Source organism: Ovis canadensis, chromosome X (assembly GCF_042477335.2).
Source record: "Ovis canadensis isolate MfBH-ARS-UI-01 breed Bighorn chromosome X, ARS-UI_OviCan_v2, whole genome shotgun sequence".
Classification (NCBI taxonomy): Eukaryota; Metazoa; Chordata; class Mammalia; order Artiodactyla; family Bovidae; genus Ovis; species Ovis canadensis.
In genome coordinates, this window is record NC_091727.1 from 85,082,347 (window position 1) to 85,099,991 (window position 17,645).

Below are 17,645 nucleotides of genomic sequence, written 5' to 3' on the forward strand. Positions count from 1 at the left end.
GTCTTTTCATTTAATTAAATCAAATAGCAAACTTCTAATTATTCCTTCACACAGAGAAGCTGGAGTGGTGGGTGGATACTCTTTTCTTTGTCTGGAATTAAAGACCTTAGACTTCTGGGTGAGTTCTGTGTCCACCTGGCCTGATGGGTGGCTCATGTGGCCTCGCCTCTGGAATAGTATTAAGCTGTAGCAACAGCTAACATATAGTGAGCACTGGATTTGTTCTAAATACTGGCCTCAATACTGTCTCCTTAAATCCTCAGAGCAATTCTGAAATATGTGGTATCATTATCCTAATTTTCCAGATGAAGAAACTGGCATAAAAAAGTTAAGTGACACAAAGCACACAAAGAGTAAGTGATAGAACCTAAATTCAGATCCAGTTAGTGATGCCTTTAATCACTGTACAATACTTCTGCAGGGTACTTCTGTGTGTTGTCACATATACTGCTCCAAAGTACCTGGATTTCCTAGTCAAAAGATGGGATTTAGTAACTGGGGCTTTGTAGTCCCTATATGGGACACTGGAGAAATGTCAAATATCCATGTGTTTACCAGGTCTTAGAGTAGAGGGCTAGAGATCTAAGGATGGTAATATAAATTCAGAGCCCTCTGTCACTTGTGTTACCATGATACAAATGACAATCCCTATCTTCATACCCTACTCCTTGAGAGATTTCTGGCTTCTTTGGTGACAAGAGCATTACTTCTCTTTTTCTTTTAGCATTTTTCTCTTGCTTTGTCTTTCTTTAGTGCTGTTAGCTCTTGCTATCTCTTGCTGTCTAACTGTTTTAATTTCCTCTTCTCACTCTTGTCATTCATCTTTTCTATTCTGCTTTTCCCTCTAATCAGATTCTAATTACCTTCCTCCCTCCCCTCTCCTTTTCTTTCTTTCTTTCTCTCCCCTTCTTTACCTCCCCTTCATTTAGTATCACTTCCCCTAATTCTCTTATCTACCAGATTCTTTCAAAATGGGACAGAAATAGAGAAAGAATGAATTTGTGTCCACTGTACTAGACCAAACTTCCCAAGTCTTTCCCTGCTTCCAAGTCAGAGAAAATTCTGAAGCTTGGCTGAGACCTAATTCATTGGGAAAGCAGCCTCTTCTTAGCAATCAGTGGGTGGGAAGGAGATTACCAGTAACGGGGGGAATTGATGTTAGGTTGATGCTCATCAGTTGCCATGGAAAGCAGTAGATGGGTGCACCCCTCACTGCCACTGTGATAAATCATAGTGGAGATAGTTCTGATCTTAAGATTAGATCAGTCACTAACTGGGGCCAGAAGTGAGTAGGCATTTACTTATCAGCCTCTGTGACTAAGAGGGAAGGTCAGTCATGGGAGTGGGCTGTAGGTGAAGCAGAGACTGGTCCAGCAGGGAAATGTACAGAGAGCAAGAGATCAGCCATCTTGGGTGGCCTGATCATACTGACCTATAGGCAGCAGAATAAACTTGCCTTTTGCTACCATTGGACACTTTTAGTCACATGCTTTTTGCCCTGTCAGAGTTCCTAGTCAGAGCAGAGAGAAAATTCAAATGTGTTTGGTAACAAACCTCCTGTACAAGAGAAAAGCCGAAAGGAAAAAAAGATCTTAAGGCATTCAGAAAGTCAGGTACAGATCCAGAATGTAAGCCTTCCTATCCTAGCCCAAGACTCTTCTTTTCTACCTACAGTGACTCCACTGTCCTCTTGGAACTAAAGCAGTCTCCTGACTTTATCACTACAAATATTCTTCTCCTTTTTCTTTTATGAGATTCCTTGGTGGCTCAGATGGTAAAGCGTCTGCCTGCAATGCAGGAGACATGGGTTCAATCCCTGGGTTGGGAAGATTCCCTGGAGAAGGAAATGGCAACCCACTCCAATACTCATGCCTGGAAAATTCCATGGATGGAGAAGCCTGATGGGCTACAGTCCATGGGGTCATAAAGAGTTGGACACGACTGAGCAACTTCACTTTCTTTTCTTTTATAGTATGGGTGCCTGTTTTTAATCTGCATAACTATCTTATGTGCTAAGTTGCTTCAAATGTGTCCAACTCTTTGTGACCCTATGGACTGTATCACACCAGGCTCCTCTGTCCATGGGTCTTCCCAGGCAAGAATACTGGAGTCAGTTGCCATGCCCTACTCCAGGGGATCTCCCCAACCCAGGGGTCAAACCAGCATCTTTTTTTTTTTTTCAAACCAGCATCTTATATCTCCTGCATTGGCAGGCAGATTCTTTACCACTGAGCCACCTGGGAAGCCCACTTTTACAATTAGATTGGTTTAGAAAGTTGTTCTGTGTCTAACTATGTCCTGCCTGGAATACTGGATTCAACTGTAATTGTGATCTCTCCCATTAATTAATTGTGTTTTATGTACTTTGGGGTAGGGCAATGTTTCTTACAGCCAGTGAATGTGGCAGTGTATTTGAAGGGACAAATCTTTAGGGGGTATGTTCTGAGTTCTGAAGTACTGTCTTTTGTCCTTGAAGCACAGAAATAGGGGGAAGGCTGTGCTCTAGATGAAAGCCCAAATACTTAAAATACAACTCTAGTTTGAGACATGTTATTTGCTGAATAAGGTTGGAAGTAAATTGTGTGTTTTGGTGAATTGACTATATCTTTGATGATTATTAAATGATACTCAGTCTCTTTTGAAAATGGAATGTTTGTAGATGTGTGCAGTGGCCTTGAGTATACTATGTGCCTGTATAGGGGAACAAAGTATTAAGCCTAAGGGATGGCTCTGGAAAATGGGAAGTCAACAAGATATAAAGTACATCTGGGCTAGGACCCAGGACTGGATGGATATAGTAAACATGCTATAAATGGAGTCGCTTAGTCCATTACCTTTCCATGAGGTAGAAGAAATAGTGTAATATACAGCACAGGGACTGTAACCAATATTTTATAACAACTTTAAATGGAATATATTCTATAAAATATTGAAATGCAACATTGTACCCTTAAGACGAACATAATATTTTAAATCAACTATAGTTCAATTAAAAAAGGAAATATAAATTTTAAAATTAAGAAAATAGTGTCATTGACTGCAGTAACCAACCTGATTATCAAGTCCTATGTGGGCTTTATGTGTATTAGCTATGCTACTGACATGCGCTGCTGGGGTCAAGTATGCTGGGCTGGAGGGAACTTCAGGTGGCTCAGACAGTAAAGAACCTGCCTGCAATGTGGGAGACCTGAGTTCATTCCCTCAATTGGGAAGATCCCCTGGAAAAGGAAATGGCAACCCACTGCAAGATCCTTGCCTGGAGAATCCCATGGACAGAGGAGCTTGGTGGGCTACAGTCCATGTGGTTGCAAAGAGTTGAACACGACTGAGTGATTAACACTTTCACTTTCATGCTGGCTTGGAGTGAGCCTTGCTTGAGTTAACTGTAATGATGAGGTGTTTGGTAGGGTCTCATTGACTTTGCGAAGCTGAAGAAGGCTACCCTGTGCTCTGTTTGAGGTATGTTGGAGTGGGTTGGCTGCAGTGGGGTAAATGGGGCTGACAGAAAGAGGAAAAGGGAAACTTAGCAGTGCAGTCATTTCACTTCTCTGAGTATCATTTTCCAACTTAGCAAATATATATGTGATAAGATTCATCCATTAATACCAAAAATGTTCAGTGAGCACTTTCTGAGTAACAGGCTGCTTTTCTATCTACTGAGTACAGAGAGGTAACAAAACAGGAACACTGCCCTTTAGGAGCTCTTGGGTTTTGTGGGAAAGCAGACAAGTAAACAGACAGTTATAATGGAAAAATCCAAAGTGTATCAGGGGCTACCAGTCATCTGCAAATCTCAGTCACTTAACCCCACAGAAGTTTACTTCTCATTGATGCAAAACCTGTTGTAGATCCAGGCAACTTTCCAGGGCACTTGTCCTTCAAGTTCTGAGTCATCATTCCAGGCCGTTTCAGTCTTATAGTAGCTCCATAGAAACATATGTTTCCATGATTACCATGGCAGGGAGTGTCTTGCATTGGACATTAATTGTTCCAAAGGAAGGGATATATATTTCTTCTTCCTATAACCAAAACCAGTCACACGTCCTCTCCCTACTTTAAGTGGGCTGGGAAGTGGCAGTACAATCATCCTATGTCCTGAACATCTGTAACCTACCACAGGTAAGGATAATCCCAGTGTGACATCCCAGCATGTGTGAATGTTGGAGATCTCGAAGGGCTTTGGAGTTTGGGAATTCTGCTGTTACTCTCAATGGTATCTAAATGGATGGACTTTGTTCCTATACTGAAGACATTTTCTGTGAAGAGATAGTACAAATGAGAGTTTTTTGAAGGATTTTCCTATGATTTTACCAAATATCCTTTCTTAGAAGTATTAAGTTCGATATCTTTTGCAGAACAGCACTGGACTCTATGTGAGCTAAGGCAACAGGCTTTCCTAACACTCTGCTTTTCTACTTTCTTTCAACCAGATGCTGTGACTGAAGTTAAGACTGACATCTATGTGACCAGTTTTGGCCCTGTGTCAGACACTGACATGGTAAGTATGGTTTCTGCAAAGGTAAAAGTGAAAGACTACGCAACAGGTCAAAGTAAACAAATTGGGTTTTTCCTGTGGCAGGACCTTGGAGCTATATTCTGAGGAGAAGTCTTGTCTCATGAATTCCCTACCCTCACTGTCCTACATTTAACTAAATGCATCTTTTGCCCTGCTCTCCCCGCCTATTCACATAACAAGCATATACCGCCCGCCCGCTCCCCCCAATCAGGAGTACCATTCCATTCTTTCTACAACGTGTAGAAAATTTCAAAATTCAGCTTGGCTCCCTATTCTCAATTAAACTTTCTCTGACTCTCACCATTTATATTTGGTCCACCACACACAAATTAGCACAAATAGGTCATATGAGAAGGACAGGTGGTGGAGGACTCTCAGTCTAGCAACTGGTGGTGTCATTTAAGAAGTCCACTCCTTGCAAACAAGCATTCACTGGGGAAGTGGACAGACCACAGTGATGCAAACCATTTGGGGAAAGAGTCAAACCTACTTTTAGACACTGGTTTTTCTATAGATGTGAGTAGGTGTAAGGAGGAGGAGAGCTTCAGATCAGATTCAAAGAATAAGGCAGGGCACAGCAGAACTGGGCTTCCCAGTTGACTCAGTGGTAAAGAATCCACCTTCCAATGGGAATGCAGGTTTGATCCCTGAGTCAGGAAAATCCCCTGGAGAAGGAAATGGCAACCCACTCCAGTCTTCTTGCCTGGAGAATCCCATGGACAGAGGAGCCTCATGGACTGCAGTCCTTGGGGTTGCAAAGAGTCGGACACGACTGAGTAACTAAACGATGACTATAGCAGAACTAGCAAGGGGATGATTCATGAGCCATCTATGAGGACTTCCCCTGCTCCTACCTTTGTCCCTTGCTGCCAAAGTAAAGAATGCAGTGGAGAGTTCACACATGAGACCCTGTCATAATGGAGGACCTGATAAATACCTACTTCAGATTCTGAATATTAGATTTTTAAAAGATTATCATGGTGCGTGACAAAGAAGCTATTATCTGCTCAGAATGTCTGAAGTTATTAGATGTTCCATAAAGTTTTGTTGAATGAGTGACTTTGGGTTGAAAATTAAAGTCTTAAAATCAGAAAAAAATACGTTCAAAAATATGAAATGTCCCTGCTCACTATATAGATATTTTTCTTTATCTTCAATGGGACTACTACTTAGCAGGGTCAAAGCTTATTTAGATCTTTTAGGAAAACACAAACAGTTGTGTAGTGTCATGATAGTTTTTCCTACAGGTAATGCAGAGCCATTATTTTAGAATGATTCATCTGGCAGTCTGTACAGGGTGAACTACAAGGGGGAAAAGACTGGGAGCTGAGAAGTGGTTTAGGCATGTCTTTCCCTGGGTCTTCCTTCAATCAGGCAAGGTGTAGGAGTCAACTGGAGAAACAAGCTAGTTCTCAGGAGAGGAAGTCATAAGTGGTTGTGAGACCAGCCAGGGGGATAACCAAATTCTTCAGGTAGGTGCAGCTCTCTTTTTTATTCCTGGGAATTAGTGATTGACTAATATTTTCATAAGAAAGGAACTGTAGCTACTGTTTGAACACACACACACACACACACTCACTTTCCCTTATGAATCTACATCCATAAATACATTGAGGCAAAATAAGAAAGTATATGGAGAATTTAAAAAAAAAAAAAAAACAGCTTATACACCACCCTAGGCACTCCACAGACACACACATACAGATACCCAAATTCTGAGATACTACAGAAATATTCACATATCCCCTGCCCAAACCAGCTTGTCTCCCTGCTCTTTTCCCACCCAAGCAGGCACACATAGGTATGCATAGACTCTGGAGACACTTCAAACAATCCAGACGTTTTATCTTCTGAAGTTTCGTCTTCCACTTGTCTGTCCCCCGCACTGACCCATGATTAAGTAGAGATAACAGAATGGTCCTTTCCTGATAGAGCAACCTTTGGACAAATACATTTCAGGTTATTTTTAGCTGAACTTCCATCCTATCACAAGGCAGAATAGCTATGATCAATCTGGCTGGGAAACAAATTTCTGGTGTTTTAAAAATTTTCTTCCTGTACTACTTAATAGACTGTGTCAATTGTGGCAGGATCAGGGATGGCTTCACAAGAAACATCAGATAGTCGTGTGACTTTAGCAATTAATTGAATCAAGAAAGCAAGCTCCCCTGAGCCCACAGACCACTTGGAAAAGTAAATGAAAATTAGGGCTGGCTAGCTGGGTTCTTGACTTTCTTCCACTCAAACAGGGAGCTTTGGTGCCTAATAATTGTCTAAGGAGATAGAGAGTCTTCTGTTCACAAAGGGGGAAAGTTGTGGTGGTAGTTTTAGCACTGAACCAGCAACAGCCATAGCCCTTTGTAGCCATTGTGCTCTTTGGTCAAACACTGACCCCCACAAACATTGATCCTGAGTTTGACAGCTCAATGAAGAGTCATGTCTGTTTCGTCACTCTCAGTACCACCAATGCCCAACTTGGTGTTCGTCAGTTGGCAGACTCTCAACTATTTGTTAAATTTAAGAATGAATGAGATAAAACAAATTAAATTTGAGGGGAAAATAATGACTGTATTCCTCCACTTGGATGAAAGTTCTTCAAAGGCAGAACACATGTCAAATACATTATTTTTAATTTATTTTTTTATTTTAATTTTTTTGAAGTAAAGACTTCCCTAGAATTTTATTTTTAAATAGAGGAAAACAAACCTAACCCCAACATATAAATACTATTAAAAGATAATCATTTATGTTTATATCTAATTTCTTTTCTTAATTTATTTATTTTAATTGGAGGCTAATTACTTTACAATATTGTGGTGGTTTTTGCCATACATTGACATGAATTAGCAATAGGTGTAAGTGTTTTCCCCATCCTGAACCCCTCTCCCACCTCTCTCCCCATCCCATCCCTCAGGGTCATCCCAGTGCACTAGCCCTGAGCACCCTGTCTCATATATTGAACTTGGACTGGCGATCTGTTTCACATATGATAATATACATGTTTCAATGCCATTCTTCCAAATCATCCCACCCTCCCCCTCTCCCACAGAGTCCAAAAGCCGGTTCTATATATCTGTGTCTCTTTTGCTGTCTCGCATACAGGGTTATCATTACTATCTTTCTAAATTCCATATATATGCATTAGTATACTGTATTGGTGTTTGTCTTTCTGGCTTACTTCACTCTGTATAATAGGCTCCAGGTTCATCCACCTCATTAGAACTGATTCAAATGTATTCTTTTTAATGGCTGAGTAATACTCCATTGTGTATATGTACGACAGCTTTCTTATCCATTCGTCTGCTGATGGACATCTAGGTTGCTTCCATGTCCTGGCTATTATAAACAGTGCTGAAGTGAACATTGGGGTACACGTGTCTCTTTCAATTCTGATTTCCTTGGTGTGTATGCCCAGCAGTGGGATTGCTGGGTCATATGGCAGTTCTATTTCCAGTTTTTTAAGGAATCTCCACACTGTTCTCCATAGTGGCTGTACTAGTTTGCATTCCCACCAACAGTGTAAGAGGGTTTCCTTTTCTCCACACCCTCTCCAGCACTTATTGCTTGTAGACTTTTGGATAGCAGCCATTCTGACTGGTGTGAGATGGTACCTCATTGTGGTTTTGATTTGCATTTCTCTGATAATGAGTGATGTTAAGCATCTTTTCATGTGTTTGTTAGCCATCTGTGTGTCTCCTTTGGAGAAATGTCTGTTTAGTTCTTAGGCCCATTTTTTGATTGGGTCATTTATTTTTCTGGGATTGAGCTGCAGGAGCTGCTTGTATATCAAATACATTTCTATCTCTTGCACCTATCACAGAACCTGACACAAGTCCTCTGTGTTTGCTGAGATGATATGAAATATTAGTAGCAGGGCACAAGTTTTGATGACTTCTCCATCTGTGAAAATAAGGAGCTACGATGAAATAAAATTGTACAGAGATGAAAATTGAAGAATAGTAGATGTTTCTAATGGGAAAGTCTGGGAAAGAAAGAAATAATGCAGAGTACAAGACAGAATTTGGCAGCTGGTTACAATGGGAACTTTACAAGCATTATGAATAAAAACATGTATTAACCATTTATAGCAAATGGAGCTGAATAATCACACAATACATAGTTTTTCAGCAGTAATATTAATCCTGTGTTGATAGTCTCCCAGAAAAGAAACAGAACAAAGGATATAATGTCAATTTGAATAAACTGAAGTCATGTGACTATGATTTTCTATGTTTAGGATATTGTAGACCATTTTCTCAGTCAATATATGGAAAGATGGTGGAGGTGGCAATGACAGGGAGGGTTAATGAAAAATGCAGTTTCATTTCCACTTGTCTTGCAAATTGAATCTGTCTATTCCTTACCAGTGAGCAGTGGTTCTTGACCAATGGTAGTTTTCCCTGGTCAAGATCGTCTGAATTAGAATGAAGAAAAAGTGGGCTGCTGGTTTAACAATGGTAGGGTATTCAAATGGTCAGTGATTGGAAAGGAAAGTAGAAAGTTAACAGCTAAATTTTAAAAATTTGTTTATTTTTACTTGAAGGATAGTTGCTTTACAGTATTGTGTTGGTTTCTGTCATACATCAACATGAATCAGCCATAGTTAGACATATATCCCCTCCATCTTGGACCTCATTCACCATCCACCCCATTCCAACAGCTAGTATTTTTAAAAAAGAGTAGCTATTAAATGTTCTCAACACACACACATAAACAGTGACTATGTGAAGTGATAGGTGTGTTAATTTGATTGTGGAAATCATTTCACAATGTGTATATTAAATCATCATGCCATGGACCTTTAAAAATCACATCGTATAACCAAAATATGCAATTTTTATTTGCTAATCATGCCTTAATAATCTGGGAGAAACTTCCTAGGCTATATAGTGGACAGCCAGGTAATGATGAAAGTAGACAATACACTAATAGAACTAACCACCTAGCTTAACCAAAATAAACTAATTTATTTAAAAAATGGAGGCATGGGAAATGAGGACCCATAAGATATATTATAATCTTAATTCTTTTTAACAGATTCAGGTGACATACATTTTAGTTGGACTTCTGCTTATGAAAGTCATGCAGTTATCAAAGTATTGAAAGACTGCATGGGAAAAAATGCTGTTAAATAAAAAGAAAGTCCACATAGGGACTTTTTTCCTGTGGTGATGGGCTTGAAATTATTGGACCTGTTTCTTCCCCAACACTGGAATAAAGTGGCTGTGTCTACTTCAAGTCCTCCCTTACTGGTGTCCTCATGCATAGAGTGAAGGGGAGCATTTTGAAAGCCTCATAAGCTGTCAGTTTCCTCTTATTCTATAGTATACCATATTCCCAGATGCAACATAGAAAAAGAGTTCATGTCTGTAGTGTTTTGCCTAGGAGTCTATGATCATGAATCTCCTGGACTACTCTTTTGTAGACAGGCAGAACACAAACAATACTAGTAAGACTATTTCAGAGGCTAAATACAACTGAAAGAGGCATGTGGATTATGGCTTTCCTAAATAGAGAATAGAGAGGAGACAAAGAGCAAAGGGAGGACTGGATGATCCCGAGACCCTGCTAAAGTTGATCCAGCCACACATGCCCTTTCTGGAAGCCTGCACTGATACACAGCACAGTGTCAGAGAGTTGAAGACATTCAAGCTTCAACACCAAGCCAGAAATTCTTCCCCTTGAGCTTTGTGTCTTCTCTGAGCAGTGTAGGAAATGTATTAAGTACCTTTCCCAGGAGGCAGACTTAGGCTTATTATCCGGAAGATTTGATTTAAATACCTCACAAAACAACAGAATTCATTTGTCAATTTGGAGGCAATCATCCTTGGAGAGTATACAAAGGCTCAATTTGCAAGGAAGGAATTGATTGCATTTCTAGAAGGTCAGGTCAAAATTGAATTGCTTTTAGCCAAAGGTCATGCGATACTTATAGAGCAAATAATTACTATGTGATTTTCCCCAATAGTTTTGACTGTGTAGAGAATAACACATAAAAAAACTGGGTAACCATCACCCAGCTTTTTTAAGCCTGACGTGCTGCAGTTCATGGGGTCGCAAAGAGCCAGACACAACTGAATAACAACTTTTTTAAATCTTGAAATTTTTCCTATATTTCTTTTCATATTAGAAATATAATCTTTAAAGATAAAAATAAAACCCCTGTGTATCTTCCTGATCCTATTTCTCTCCTTCCCTTCCTCCTCAGAGATAATAATAACCATGAATTTGCTTTTTTTGGCCATTCCAATGTATACTCTAGACCTATAACTGAGGATGTATTTGTTGTTCAGTCACTAAATTGTGTCCAATTCTTTGCAACCCCATGGACTACAGCACACCAGCCTCCTCTGTCCTCTGCTATCTCCTGGAGTCTGCTCAAATTCCTGTCCATTGAGTTAGTGATGCTATCTAACCATCTCATCTTCTGCCACCCACTTCTCTTTCCCAGCATCAGGGTCTTTTCCAAAGATTTGGCTCTTTGCATCAGGTGGCCAAAGTATTGGAGCTTCAGCATTAGTTCTTCCAATGAATATTCAGGGTTGATTTACTTTAAGATTGACTGGTTTGATCTCCTTGCTGTCCAAGGGACTCTCAAGAGTCTTCTCCAGCACCGCAGTTTGAAAGCACCGATTCTTCAGTGCTCAACCTGCTTTATGGTCCAACTCTATATATATCACATGAAATAACAATATTATAATGAATAAAATAATAGTGGTTTTCATGTTTTCAAACTATAATAATTCAAATGTGTCATAGCTTGTTTATCATTTTACAACATATCTTTTACTGTACTGAAAGTTATTCTTTCTAATGCTCTTAACCTAGTTCATTTAACTGCTATAGACTTTTAAAGCATATGAATATTTACTCATATTAATACATTCACTTCTCATGTCAATGTGTATTTAGACTGTTTCCAGCTTTTTTCTATTAAAAAGAATGGTTTTTTGCTATTAAAAACAAATGTTCTTGTACACATCTTTTTGTGAACACGTTTGAGTTTCTGTAGGGTGTGTACCTACAGATAACATTTCGGATTTGCAGGGTTTGCAAACATTTCACTTTTTTCAGATAGGGCCAAATAACTCTTGTGATGAGGTTGTACCAATTTCTTATCCTACTAGAAGTGTATGAGCTCCATTTCTCTGCACTTTTGGTAATGATTCATATTGTTGCACTTTGTTTTTGCCATTCTGATGTATATGAAATGACATCTAATTGATATTATTTGCATTTTTCTGATGAACTTTGAGGTTAAGCATCTTTTTATGTGTTTAGTAGCCAATGTATACCACTAAAGACAAGATACTTGTTACCACCTGAATTAGCAAAAGTAGAAACTCCATGTAGATCCTGTTTTCTCATGCTACAACTTCTGAATTGAAGTTTCTTGTGGCATTTGTGTGCTTGGTCATTTAGTCTGATTCTAACTACAAGAAAAGCTGGGCATTTTGAGTTTTGGCTCGGTTTAGGAAGGCAGAACTTATAATATGGGAATTTCTATAAGATATCTTAGAAAGGCCAAACAAATGACTATGGGCAATAATGAATATGACAGATATGCACTCTGTTCTAGTTCTAATTTTCTAAAAAGTATGTGTTTAATTGAAAATTTTTCAACTTCTCTTTTGTCCCCTATTAGGATGATTGTGTGATTTTTTTCTTTTAATCTGTTAACATGTCTAATTAAATTAATAGGTTTTTCTACTTATTAGCACATCTTTACATTCTCTGGAAGAATAAAACTTGATAATGATATTTAAAATATTTTATTTCTTTATTTATTTGACTGTGCTGTGTCTTTGTTGGGAGGGAGGTCAGAGAGGGAGGGGATATATATATATATATATATAGCTGATTTACTTTGTTGTACAGCAGAAACTAATGCAACAGCAGAAAAATTCATGCAATATCAATTAGATGTCATTTCATATGAAGTATTGAATACAAGATTTCATTTTGTAAGTATTTTCACTGTTGTTCAAAGTATTTTCTAATATCATTTATGATTTCTTCTTTGTTTTTTGGAAAATGTTTAGTGTTTTCTCATTTTCAAATGTAAAACTTTGTTATTAATTTCTAATTTAATGCCTCATATTAAAGGAAGATGGCCTGTAGGACATGAAATCTTTTTTGTTTCTTTGATTTGCTTTATGACTTAGCATATGATCATCTATTTTTGGTGAAAAAGATATGTTAACTAATTGTTAAGTAGATAAGTATATGTGTATTCCTTAGTTCATAGTTGTCAAAAGGATTCTTTATACACTTTCATCATACAAATTATTGGCCTGATTGGTCTTTCATTTATTGAAAATCTATGGGTTTGTCATTTTCTCCTTGTAATTAAGTTTTTGCCTTACATATTTTGAGTCCATGTTACTCATATATAATTTTTTTTTACCTGATACACATTTTTAGTGTAATAGTTCATCCTGAAGAAAAGTGTTTATCTTACAGTCCATGCTATTTGTATTTTATAGTTCTATGACTTTATCTTGATCAAAATTTGCCCATATATGTTTCCATCACTTCATTTTCAACCTGTGTTTTTATGTGCCCTTAAGTTGTGACTCTTGTATATATAATGCACAATATATAACTACATTGTTTATTTATCATTAGATTATATTGCTTATTTCCATTGTCTTATATATTCTTTCCCCTCATGTTCTTATATGCTTTATTTTTTCTTTCCTCTCTGTGGGATTGAAACATTTTTCTACATTCCCTTTGTTTTTCTCTTTTGTAAGTTTTACATTCTGTTTCTAGCATATCCTTAGTGATTACCTTGTTAATATATATACTTGACCTTAAATTTAATATCTCCACTCTTCTCCAAATAATACAAGAATATGTCAATCCACATTTCTTTACTTTCTCCTTCCATTTGGTTGCTGTTGTTATTTATTCTACTTTGTTTTCATAGCCCTTATCATCATTTGTAGAGAGCCATTATTTGTTTATCTTATCCATAAGCTTGTCAACACTTTTGCTCACCATTCCTTCTTGTGTCTTCCTGCTGGTTTCATTTTCAACTACATGAAAAATTATTTTAGCAGTTCCTTTCCTAAGGATTCATTCAATCATTTTTTAATTCAAAAATATTTATAGATCAGCTACTATAGATCAGGTAGGGTTTTAGGTGCTAGGGATATAGCAGTGAACTAAATAAAGTCTCTGTTCTTGTGCAGCATCCAGGCTAGTGGAATGAAAGAAAGAGCAAGCAAATGAAAGTACATTTTTTTCAGAGCTATCTGACAAAATAATGCATGAAAAAACATAATGCATAGTACGGGGAAGAGGAATTACTCTTTATGATAGGATGGTCAAACAATACTTCTCTGATATAGAGATTTCTGAAAGAAGCCTGAATTCTGTGAGTGACCCAGCCATGAGAAAAAATGTATTTTATTTACCTAAACTCATCTTTATTTTGAAAGCACTCTTACATGTTAATCTAGTTGGTTATACAATTCTTTTGACTTCTATTGTTGCTTCCAAGAAGTCTGCTATCAAATTGTCACCTCTTTATAGATAATATGCCTATTCTATCTTGTTATTTTTAAGATCTCCTCTTTGGTATTTTTCAAATTCATTGTGTATTGGCTTGGATATATTTTATTATACTAAGCTCACAACTGATTGAGGTTTTTTTTTTATTAGTAAATGTATTCATTTTAATTAGAGGCTAACTACTTTACAACATTGTAGTGGTTTTGCCATATGTTGTCAGGATCAGCCACGGGTGTACATGTGTTCCCCATCCTGAAGCCCCCCCCCCCACCTGCCTCCCAATCCCATCCCTCTAGGTCATCCCAGTACACCAGCCCCAAGCACCCTGTACCATGCATAGAACCTGGACTGGCGATCCATTTCACATATGATAATAAACATGTTTCAGTGCCATTCTCTGAAATCATCCCACCCTCCCCCTCTCCCACAGAGTCCAAAAGACGGTTCTATACATCTGTGTCTCTTTTGCTGTCTTGCATATAGGGTTATCATTACTATCTTTCTAAATTCCATATATATGCGTTAGTATACTATATTGGTATTTTTCTTTCTGGCTTACTTCACTCTGTATAATAGGCTCCAGGTCCATCCACCTCATTAGAACTGATGCAAATGTATTCTTTTTAATGGCCGAGTAATATTCCATGGTATATATGTACCACAGCTTTCTTATCCATTCATCTAATGATGGACATCTAGGTTGCTTCCATGTTCTGGCTATTTAAACAGTGCTGTGATGAACATTGGGGCACACGTGTCTCTTTCAATTCTGGGTTCCTTGGTATGTATGCCCAGCGCTGGGTCATATGGCAGTTCTATTTCCAGTTTTTTAAGGAATCTCCACACTGTTCTCCATAGTGGCTGTACTAGTTTGCATTCCCACCAACAGTGTAAGAGGGTTTCCTTTTCTCCACACCCTCTCCAGCATTTATTGCTTGTAGACTTTTGGATAGCAGCCATTCTGACTGGTGTGAGATGGTACCTCATTGTGGTTTTGATTTGCATTTCTCTGATAATGAGTGATGTTAAGCATCTTTTCATGTGTTTGTTAGCCATCTGTGTGTCTTCTTTGGAGAAATGTCTGTTTAGTTCTTAGGCCCAGTTTTTGATTGGGTCATTTATTTTTCTCAAACTGAGCTGCAGGTGTTGCTTGTATATTTTTGAAATTAATTCTTTGTCAGTTGGTTTGTTTGCTATTATTTTCTCCCATCTGAAGGCTGTCTTTTCACCTTGCTTAAAGTTTCCTTCATTGTGTGAAAGCTTTTAATTTTAATTAGATTCCATTTGTTTATTTTTGCTTTTATTTCCATTACCCTGAGAGCTGGGTCGTAGAGAATCTTGCTTTGATTTATGATGGAGAGTGTTTTGCCTAGTTTTCCTCTAGGAGTTTTACATTTTCAGGTCTTACGTTTAGATCTTTAATCTATGTTGAGTTTATTTTTGTGTATGTTGTTAGAACGTGTTCTAGTTTCATTCTTTTACCAATGGTTGACCAGTTTTCCCAGCACCACTTGTTAAAGTGATTATCTTTTCTCCATTGTATATTCTTGCCTCCTTTGTCAAAGATAAGGTATCCATAGGTGCATGGATTTATCTCTGGGCATTCTATTTTGTTCCATTGATCTATATTTCTGTCTTTGTGCCAGTACCATACTGTCTTGATGACTGTAGCTCAGTAGTAGAGCCTGAAATAAGGCAGGTTGATTCCTCCAGTTCCATTCTTCTTTCTCAACATTGCTTTGGCTATTCAAGGTTTTTTTGCATTTTCATACAAATTGTGAAATTATTTGTTCTAGTTCTGTGAAACAGAGAAGGCAATGGCAACCCACTCCAGTACTCTTGCCTGGAAAATCTCATGGACAGAGGAGCCGGGTAGGCTGCAGTCCATGGGGTTGCAAAGAGTCGGACATGACTGAGTGACTTCACTTTCACTTTTCAATTTCATGCGTTGGAGAAGGAAATGGGAATCCACTCCAGTGTTCTTGCCTGGAGAATCCCAGAGACGGCAGAGCCTGGTGGGCTGCTGTCTATGGGGTTGCACAGAGTTGGACACGACTGAAGTGACTTAGCATCAGCAGCAGCATCAGTTCTGTGAAAAATACCTTTGGTAGCTTGATAGGGATTACATTGAATCTATAGATTGCTTTGGGTTGTATACTCATTTTCACTATACTGATTCTTTCAATCCATGAACATGGTATATTTCTCCATCTATTTGTGTCCTCTTTGATTTCCTTCATCAGTGTTTTATAGTTTTCTATATATACGTCTTTTGTTTCTTCAGGTAGATATATTCCTGGGTATTTTATTCTTTTTGTTGTAATGGTGAATGGGCTTGCTTCCTTAATTTCTCTTTCTGTTTTCTCATTGTTAGTGTATAGGAATGCAAGGGATTTCTGTTTGTTGATTTTATATCCTGCAACTTTACTATATTCATTGATTAGCTCTAGTAATTTTCTGGTGGAGTCTTTAGGGTTTTTTATGTAGAGAATCATGTCATCTGCAAGCAGTGAGAGTTCTACTTCTTCATTTCCAATCTGGATTCCTTTTCTTTCTTTTTCTGCTCTGATTACTGTGGCCAAAACTTCCAAAATTATGTTGAATAGTAGTGGTTAGAGTGGGCACCCTTGTCTTGTTCCTGACTTGAAGGGAAATGGTTTCAATTTTTCACCATTGAGGGTAATGTTTGCTGTTGGTTTGTGATATATAGCTTTTATTATGTTGTTGCATGTTCCTTCTATTCCTGCTTTCTGGAGGGTCTTTATCATAAATGGATGTTGAATTTTGTCAAAGGCTTTCTCTGCACCTATTGAGATAATCATATGGTTTTATCTTTCAATTTGTTAATGTGGTGTATTACGTTGATTGACTTGTGGATATTGAAGAATCCTTGCATCCCTGGGATAAAGCCCACTTGGTCATGATGTATGATCTTTTTAATGTGTTGTTGGATTCTGTTTGCTAGAATTTTGTTAAGGATTTTTGCATCTATGTTCATCAGTGATATTGGCCTGTAGTTTTCTTTTTTTGTGGCATCTTTGTCAGGTTTTGGTATTAGGGTGATGGTGGCCTCATACGATGATTTTGCAAGTTTACCTTCCTCTGCAATTTTCCAGAAGAGTTTGAGTAGGATAGGTGATAGCTCTTCTCTAAATTTTTGGTAGATTTCAGCTGTGAAGCTGTCTGGTCTGGAGCTTTTGTTTGCTGAAAGATTTCTGATTATATGCTTGTGATGGGTCTGTTAAGATTTTCTATTTCTTCCTGGTTCAGTTTTGGAAAGTTGTACTTTTCTAAGAATTTGTCCATTTCTTCCACGTTGTCCATTTTATTGGCATATAATTGCTGATAGTGAATCTGTTGTGATTTCTCCATTTTCATTTCTAATTTTGTTGATTTGTTTCTTTACCCTTTGTTTCTTGATGAGTCTGGCTAATGGTTTGTCAATTTTATTTATCTTCTCAAAGAACCAGCTTTTAGCTTTGTTGATTTTTGCTATGGTCTCTTTTGTTTCTTTTGCATATATTTCTGCCCTAATTTTTAAGATTTCCTTCCTTCTGCTAACCCTGGGGTTCTTCATTTCTTCCTTTTCTAGTTGCTTTAGGTGTAGAGT

General features: G+C 38.0%; 1 protein-coding gene across 2 annotated transcripts in view; it reads left to right on the top strand.

Annotated features, from left to right (window-relative positions):
- The window catches only part of GABRA3 (gamma-aminobutyric acid type A receptor subunit alpha3), a 292,154-nt gene that overhangs the window by 143,619 nt on the left and 130,890 nt on the right, over positions 1-17,645 (top strand). For both annotated transcript variants that reach the window (XM_070290575.1, XM_070290576.1), the window contains exon 4: positions 4,431-4,498. In XM_070290575.1, the coding sequence (XP_070146676.1) occupies positions 4,431-4,498 (68 nt within the window). The remainder of the gene's footprint in view (positions 1-4,430; positions 4,499-17,645) is intronic.